General features: G+C 34.4%; 1 protein-coding gene across 1 annotated transcript; it reads left to right on the top strand.

Annotated features, from left to right (window-relative positions):
• The first annotated feature begins 3,573 nt into the window (after positions 1 to 3,573).
• On the top strand, positions 3,574 to 4,201 carry LOC114265432 (uncharacterized). The gene is made up of 2 exons (XM_028206252.2): positions 3,574 to 3,705; positions 3,833 to 4,201. Exons 1-2 carry the CDS (start codon positions 3,574 to 3,576, stop codon positions 4,199 to 4,201), a joined length of 501 nt encoding a protein of 166 aa, XP_028062053.2.
• Positions 4,202 to 9,600: the final 5,399 nt, after the last annotated feature.

The following is a 9,600-nucleotide window of genomic DNA, read 5'->3' as shown; positions in this document are numbered from 1 at the left end:
CTTCAAAGACGCTAAGACTGACTATTTACTTATTCTTTTTATTTTTTTTTTTTCCCTTCTTATTTGAAGGGTAGTGGCAAAGAATAACATCAATCTAAATAGGAGAAACAAATTGAGCAATCAAGTGACCATATATCTATGAATACTGATATAAATATGTGTGTATATACACACATATTTATAGAGAGAGAGAAAGATAGGGGGTACCTCGCCGGAAGTGGCGACGAGGCTAGGGCGGTCATGGGCGACGATACAACTAGTGGCAGTAGCCTTGTGTCCTCTCAGTCGTCTTAGCTCCGTCCTTGATTCGTCTCTCGCTCTTTCTCTCTCTGTGATCCGATTTCAAGTACTTGGCCATGGGTTGTGTTGTTCAGGGACAAACTAGTACTTAGCCCTGAAATTGGTTAAATCCTTTTTTTAATTGGGAACAAAATAATTCTTGTCACCAATAACCAATTTTAGGCGCCCTCAATTTTGCGTGTGTTTGGGAAGGATGGTTCACGTTAAATTAGCCACATGCGGACAAAAGAGACTTATTTAGCCACATGACGACAAAAACGATTGTTAGGGTTGAAAAGGAACCCTTCTTCGGGTAAATTTACCAAATTACCCTCACATCTCCTTCTGATTCATTTCGCCCAACGCATCACCACACACACACACAACACAACCGTCCTAGGGCACAGAAAAAGCGAAGGAGGCGATCTCTGGCAACCAGCGGCGACGACATCAAAATACGACTTCGCAGAGGCGATCGACACCAGAGTATGCATCTGCAGCGGCGAAGACGACTAGCGAACAGGTTGGCAAATCTGACAGTTGGGGCCTAACGTTGGCGGCGGCGAACAAGAACGAACCCTCTCAAACACCACCGATTTTCAGGTAACTCTTTCAAACCCTTATGATTTCGTAGATCTGTGTGAGTGTGTGTGGCCTCTGCTTAGGGTTCATGTGTGGAGTGCCTTTCTCTGTATACAACGTTATGATTTTAAAAAATTTAGAAGGAAGTGAGGACTCTCTTTTTTAAAATTTTTCCAAATTTTGTTTCCCATTTTGGGTTCATTACCGACCTGTTGAAGTGATTTGTCGTGCTTGGGTTCACACATTTTGGGCACAGATATATATATATACATATATCTGTTCTTATATATAAATCTGTAAATCTGTGAGTAATGAGGGCCGGACTACGTAGATATAGGTTGAGATCCGTAAAACACTCTGTTCTTCTTTTGATTTTGTTCTTATAATTATCATTAAAAATGAAATCTGATTTAAAAATGAAATCTGATGTACACATTGTTCCACTGCTACTCTCTGGCCATTTTTTAAATAAATTCTGAATGAAATCTGGGAATGCACTTATGTTATTGTGAATGCATATCTGATTCTGGTAAAGCTCTGTTCAGATCCGTAAAACACTTTGTTCTTCCTCTCAGATTTTGTTCTTATAATTATCATTAAAACTGAAAATTTTCAGATCACAATTTCGAATTGATGTACACATTGTTCCACTGCTACTCTCTACCCATTTTTGAAATAAATTGTGAATGAAATCTGTGAATGCATGTCTGATTCTGTTAAATACCTATTGACTTGTCATGAAATCTGAGTCTGTGAATGAATAAGGATAACTGAAATGGGTTTTGTGATTTTTTAGTCCATGACAGACAAAATGTCCAATTTTTGTTATATTTTTTTGTTCCACTCAATGCTGAAGCCTGATTTTTTGTTATACTCAATACTCAATACTCAATACTTTAGAGAATGTCCAATTATTTGTTATTTTTATACTGAAATGCTGAACAGGATGTCAATGCTCAAGAGGATGTCAATGCTGATTCTATTAGGAAATTTTTTTTACAAAAAAGTATGTCCACTTTTCATGTGCATGTCAATTCTGTTATATTTTCATGTCCAATTTTAAAAATAAGTACAATCTTGAGTAACATTTCATATAAATATAGTATTGTCAAACACTTGAGTAAAACAACTGAAAATAATAAAACATAAATAACTGGGATAATAATAATAATAACAATAATAATAAATTAATGGTTACAAAATAATTTGAGTGCAAGTGGATATGGGTTAATAAATACTCCTACCAATATACTACTGATTCAAGATGCACAATACCATTATCATAATTCCATGTCCATGATCGGAACCCAAAATTAAATAGCGTTAGTCTTTGTACGTTTTCATGTTGATTCATGTCAATTAAATTGAAATGCCTATTGATTACGGCTTCATACTTTACAATGTTTTGACTTAATTTGATCATGACTTCTTCATTTCAGTCATGTAAACACACGGTTACGTAGCCCTTTAAAATAGGATAAGGTTTGCAAAGGAAATTAGATCTTTGCTTTTCTGTTATCACTTTCACGGTGATACCATGATAATGTAGCCTGCTTTTTTGTAAAATAAACAGAAGAAAGTTGATAATTTGTATACCTATCCAATATAGAAATGTGCTTAACGTATTCGGTTTACGTAGCCCTAACATATGGATAACATAAACTAATTACTTGTATGATTCATGGTAACTTCCCAATGTTTGTAAAGCGTAGCATGGCTTCGTTTACCTCTACTGCAACTTCCAGTACATGGCCACGATGAATGTGTGCCTGTGGACATGGCCCCTGTATTGTTAAGATTTTCAGGTCCAACAAAAATCCAGGGCGTCCCTACTTTGCATGTCTCCACCCTGTAGTGAGTGACCCATTCTTGTAGGTCATAATTGTATGAACATTAACAACCCATGAAACTAATAGTTCCATAATTTGCACTCATCAGCCCTGTGTCAGTTGGATTGGTTGGTGCGAAAAACCCAGGCGAGAGAACCAAGACTATGCGTCACCTAGAGACGAATTTGTCATGCAATTGTGGGCTGATGTCATAGACATTCAACAATCCTTGCGTGTCCTTAAGACCATTGTGTATGTGCTATGCATTGTCGTTATTGTTTTGTTGTTCCGTATGTAAGCAACGTTACGATGTTGTCAGTATGTAGAAACACGTTAGTATGTTGGTAGTATGTTTTAGTATGACTGTAAGCTGCCTTTGCCTTCCTCCACTTCGAAACGATAGACGTATTAATGACTATCATAACTATGTCTACTACTAACTTCCATGGAACCTATGTACGTATAAAATTAACGTGCAATGGTTATATGCTGGCTAAATTAGCATCCTATCTCTCTGTTTGTTGTTATTAATGTGTAATGGCTTATGAGTTTGTATATAACAACCGAATGTGTGATGGTAATCTTTTCTAACCGTACATTAGTAATGGCTTCCATCCGTACTTCTCCGCGTACCCAATCCAAAAGCAAAGGCATTGTCACTGACAAGTCAAGCAGTCTTGAAGAGACACATAATCAGTTCAGCCACAAGGCCTCATAGGACAGTGACTCCATCTGAGTTTTCCTATAGTTGATTGCAAATGAGATTACTAAAGGAAATCGCCCATTCCTAGTCCTCAGCTAAGCAGGGTACAAGTCCTTGGAAAGGAAATTTGAGAAAAAAACAGGAAGAAAATATGGACTCAAACAGTTGAAGAATAAGTACATGAGTTTGAAAATAGAGTGGCAAGCGTGGACAAAGTTGATGGATTCAAGCAAAGGAGTGTCAGGGATAGGGTTTGACTGTGACACCGGTATGTTTCAGGCACCTAAGGAGTGGTGGGACAAGATGGAATCGGTAAGTACATGTACAAACAAGTTTCATATTTGTCATTTACCAGTACATTTTTAACTTTCGTAGTTAAATTTTAATTAATTATATCAAATGTAAAGTCATTCTCTTTCATATATCTCTATTTATGCAGATAAACAAGGTGTGTACCAAGTTCAGGAAAAAAACCTTGGAACATCGTGAGTTGATGGAGACGGGCATCATGGGGGCATCAGCTACTGGTAAGCACCATTGGACCCTAGGAGAGAAACTTGCTGAAGTTGCTGATGACTCATCTGATTCAGTGCATAGTCTGGGAGCCCAGCCATTTGCTGATCCAATACCCGCAGGAGTACAAGACATGGATTCAGATTCTTCACTGGAGCATGTTCCGATTGAAAAGGGGAAAAGGAGAAAGACGCCATCAAGCAGTGTTTCAAAGTCAAAGAAGGCAACAAGTGGAGCGTCAGTTATTGCAGAAAGCATGAACAATCTGACAGATGTGGTGCGTACGAAGAATTAGCAGGTTACAGTGAAGCACCTCACAGGCAACGAATCGCTGTATACTATTTCGGAGTGCATGCATCACCTAACGAGTATTCCATCCCTGGTTGGTACGCCGTTATTCCACTTTGCCTCGACACTTATGGATAACGCCGATTTGCGGGAGGTGATGATGTGCCAGCCTGATGACGACTCTATCGTATGGTGGCTTACACAAAAGCAGCTCTAGTGTACTGCGTCAGTGCTTTTTGCAAACCTGTTTGGGGCTCGCCGGATGTGATGTAACGATGTTAAGAGTGTTAAAGATGCCTATCCTTCTCTTGCATTATGAAAACTTTTACTTATGTTATTGTTGGCACTGTATTAAAACAGGATGGTTGTGTGTGCATGTTTTTATTCCTTCTTTTTTGTTTTTTTCTTGCTACCTATGGTGAACAAAACTTTTAGTTCAATGCATGGGTTGACAGAATGGAAGCATGGTTGTGCATGCTTTTTGGAAAATGAATGGGATGCTTCTGTTTAAATTAAATGTATGGCTATTTTTAAGACAGGCAATGACGAATTTGCTTGCTAGCTTTTGTATGTCTATATTTTGCAAATTTAGCTATTAGTTTACTTTGGCGTCAACTTTTGTGGTTGTTACCACCATGGTCCCCCTGTAAATGAAAGTTGAACAGGTTTACAATTTGTGCAATTCATATCATCATGCATTACTAATGACATTGGTGACGGCATTACTTACATTAAAAATAATGTCGGCATTTTTTAATTGCAATTGTTAAAATAATTTGAGTCAATGAAAGGGAAGTAAATTGATTGAAAGAGTGCCACTCTTGTAGGTCTTGGATTTCAACGAAGACTTAATGAATCCCTGGGATGGAAGCAACAGTGGCGGAATAAGGAAAATGCTTAATCAAATGGCGGTCCAAGTGCAACAAGAACACAACTGCACATTTTTACAAGCATGCCAGTATGCGACAGAATGGTACGAAAAACACATGGCTAAAATTCCATATCGCACTTCTATACTGACCGGGAATGCATGGATATCCGAACTATATGCGGGCCATATGGGCCAATTTGAGGAAAATGTTTGCATGCCAAAGGAAGTTTTTGTCGCCTTGTGCGAGACATTAGTAAATGATTTCGGGTTACAAGTCCCGTAACATCCACATGGCTTAGCTGTTGAAGAAAGCGTTGCAATGTTTATCCATGTGTTGCAAGGGAAGCAAAATCGAGAAATCCAAGAACAGTTCCAACATTCGGGGGAGACAGTGTCTCGGCACATGCATAATGTACTAACTTCCATGAAAGAGTTCACTGTTGTTCATTGCCGGCCCATATACAGTTAGCATCGTATACATCCATACGTTCGGTCTAGACGGAAATACCTACCGTTCAAGGTACTATTGAAAAACATTATTGACATAAATAAAGAGTGTCAGTTATTTTGTTTTTATTATTAACTAGACGTGACGTATGGAAAAAACCAAACACTTGTTACCCGTTTAAGCAACAAAAGAATTGGGTTGTTTGCAGGACTGCGGAGCAATAGACGGAACAAATGTAAGTGCATGGGTTACGGGGCCGGATGCGGCAACATATTTCGGTAGGAAATACTGTCACACGCAAAATATCATGGCCGCGGTCGATTTTGACATGTGTTTCATATTCATTTCGTGCGGATGGGAAGGAAGTATGCATGATAGTCGCAAATTCAACGAGATACTAACAAATGATAATGTCCCATTCCCACATCCTGACGAAGGTAACACCCTACTTTGAAATAGATTTATGGGGCTATAATTTTTTCTGAAACGGCGTTACTTGAAAATGAAGCACAATGTTTGGTTTTGGTGTCATACATTGTTGTCCTGTCTGCAGGCAAATATTATCTTGTCAATTCTGGCTATCCAAACCGGATAGGTTACTTAGCACCATTCAAACGCAACCGTTACCCCCAACAAGAATTCCGACGTATTCCCCGGAACACGACTGCAAACACGCCAAGGGAATTATTTAACAAAGTTCACTCGTCCTTACGAAGTGTAGTGGAACACACTTTCGGTGCCTGGAAAAATCGATGGGGGTTTATTCGAGTCATGCCTCGGTATGACTTTGCAAATGTGCAAGTTCAGTTAGTAGGTGCGTCGATGGCATTACATAATTATATACGGCAAAACACAGGTAATCCAACAACTGTTCACCCAATCTGTGACAAGGAAGAGGCTATGACAATAATAAATGCCATACCAGAAGTTGAACATGACGAGGATAGTTTAATGGTTGGGGATGAGGACCCGCATATGGCATTGGTGCGCCTTCGCATACGCAACAAATTATGTTACATGCGTAATAACGAAATGTTAGGAAATATATAATAGTCGACCTAATTTTCATAGGGTTGTAACATTGGTAATACACGTGGAACAGACTGTATTCAAATATATTATCACGTATCAGTAGAATGTGTTTACACAGGAATATACCCCCTTTCTGTTGCTGACGTGCCTAATTTTGGAAAACCAAAAACCACATAAAAAAGCCTTTTCAAAAAACAAAAAAGGTGAAACAAATAAGAAAAAAAAAACAACTAATGCAGAAATTATCATGTGCGACGTCAATTCAAAACATAAAAACACAAGTTGAAAACAACAAAAAAACCAAAACAGACCCTCATTTTTTGTCATGTGCCACGGCAATATATGATTTTCCACATCATTTTAAATAAATGACATAAAAAAACCTTTTTCCAAACAAAAAAACCAACCGAAATTAGCATTTGCCATGTAATTTACAAATAAATAAAACACATGAAAACCCATTTGTCAAATATAAAAACAAATTAATGTATACAAATTAAAAAAAATTACAGAAACGTAAATTTAAAAAAGAAGAACAACAAACATATGCCTCATCCAAAAAAAAGGAAAAAAAAAACAAAAAAAAACATAAATTAGCATTTACCACGTCATTTACAAATAAATAAAACACATGAAAATCCATTTTTGTAATATAAAAATAAATTAATGTGAGTGAATATAAAAATCTTGGTAAAATCGTCAATTTAAAAAAAATAACGACAAAAATACGCCTCATTCAAAAACATATGAAAACATAAATTACCATTCGCCACGTAATTTATAAATAAATGAAACACATAAATAAATAAAAAAAAGTTATTGTATACCAATAAAAATAAAGAAGGCAAAAAACGTAAATTAAAGAACAAGAACTAATTAATGTATAAAAAAAAAAGACAAAAACATAAATTTAAAAAAAAAAATTAAGCAAAATACGCCAAATCCAAACCGAAAATTTAAAAAAAAAAATGTAAGCAAAATACGCCAAATCCAAACCCAAAAAAAAATAAAAATAAAAAAAACAAAAACAAAAAAAAAAATGTACGCAAAATATGCCAAATCCAAACCCAAAATAAAAAAATAAAAAATAAATTTAAGCAAAATACACCAAATCCAAACCCAAAATAAAAAACTTTAAAATAAAAAAAAATTAAGCAAAATACGCCAAATCCAAACCGAAAAAAATAAAAAAAAATAAAAAAACATTTAAGCAAAATTTGCCAAATCCAAACCCAAAATAAAAAAAATAAAAAATAAAAAGCCAAAAAGGGCAATTTGGTAATTTAACAGGAAGACACCTCACCAAAAAGTCAAAAAGTCAAAAACGCCAAAAAGTCCTTCTTAAACCAGACTTTTTAGCCCCAGGCTAAAATAGCCAAAAAAATTAAAAAGTCAAAAAGTCAACCCAGTTCCCAAACGGAGGCTTTGTATGCTGCCAAAATATTTGACTCCTTTTGAAAACTTTTTTAACTTGTAATTAATTTTTTTTTTAAATACACCTAATCTAGTTATACTTAAAAATTAAAATATTTGTGAAAAAAATCTAAAAGTAATTCAATAAAAGAAAAAAAATGTATTAAATTTTTCTATTTTTTTGTAGTGAATTTTTGAAAGTGTTTTCATAAATTTTTGTACTTTCTAATTTTATCTTAATTAAAGGGATATAAAGAGTAAATAAATATATTTATTAAAATATTAAAAAAAAGGTTCACTAAAAAAATGCAGATTAAAAATTTATTCTTTAAAACTTCAAAATAAACAGGGTGATGCTTTCTTAATTTTGAAAATTGGCAAAAAAAAATTCTTATTTTTTTCATCTGTATTTTTGCTCACAAAAAAATAGCTACATTGATCATTTTTTCTTATTTAATTATTATTATTAGTATTTATTTTTATTTTTATTTTTATTTTTATTTTTGGGTGGAGAAGGGTTTTGGCCTTTGATTTTCTGAAATGAGTGTTCTAGAGGAAAAGTGAAGAGCTAGTTCAAAAAAGGAGAAACAACAGTAGCTTTCCATAAGATGTCTTCTTTGATAAAAATACTTGCATGCACAAAAGGCTTAAGTGTGAAAGAGAACAGAGAAGCTTCAGAAAAGATGGTTTATAGAGTTGTCTTCTTGAGTCACAGCTTCAAATTCAATACTTGTGAGAGAGGAGGCTCAAGTGTGAGAGAGAAATGAAGGTTTGTAGAGGGTGTCTTTTTGGATCACGACTTCAATATTTGAGTGCGTGAAAGTGAGTGATTAAGGTGGGAGTGTCTTTTGGAGTCATAGTTTCAATGCTCTGACGACATTTTAATAAAGAAATAATTTAAAATATTTTTGTCTCCTCAAACTCATATGTTCATTGCCTAATCAATAAAAATACAAAAACAATTAATGTGTTTGGTTTCAATTTTCTGGAAATTGAGTTTTTTATTTTTTGTGTTTTTTTTTATTTTAGTGAATATTTTTAAAATTTTAAACAATTTTTTTACTTTTTTAGATACACCTTATTTAGATGTATCTAAAAAGTAAAATATTTTAAAAAACAATATTTTAAAAAATCAATAAATACACAAGAATACAGAAAAATATACTGAATTTTTGTATTTTTTTATACTTTTGGTATTTAGTGAATTTAAAAAAAATCACAAATATTATACTTTCAAATTTTATTTATGTTAAGTGTATCTAAAAATTAAAAAACAATTACGTAAAATATTAAAAAAATTTAGTAAAAACAAAAAAAAAATACGAAAAACAAAAATTTCAATTTTCTAAAAAGTGAATATTGAGTTTCAAAACCAAACAAGCGGATGTCATTTAGGGATGGAGAATTTATTGGTAATGAAATATTTTCGTCTCCCTCAACTTAACCTTATGAGACGAAAATATATTCATCACGCAACCAATCAAAATACAAAACGACACCTGGAAAATTTATTAGTGACGAAATATTTTCGCCTCCCAAAACATATCCTTTCGAGACAAAAATATATTTGTCGCCCAATTCATAGAAAGATAAAACAATGGTGCCTAACTCATAGAGAGTTTATTGGTGACAAAATATTTTC

Source organism: Camellia sinensis, chromosome 13 (genome assembly GCF_055761805.1).
Source record: "Camellia sinensis isolate YWXY chromosome 13, ASM5576180v1, whole genome shotgun sequence".
NCBI classification, from domain to species: domain Eukaryota; kingdom Viridiplantae; phylum Streptophyta; class Magnoliopsida; order Ericales; family Theaceae; genus Camellia; species Camellia sinensis.
The sequence above is the reverse complement of the archived record's forward strand: the minus strand, read 5'-3'. Positions and strand labels throughout refer to the sequence as shown.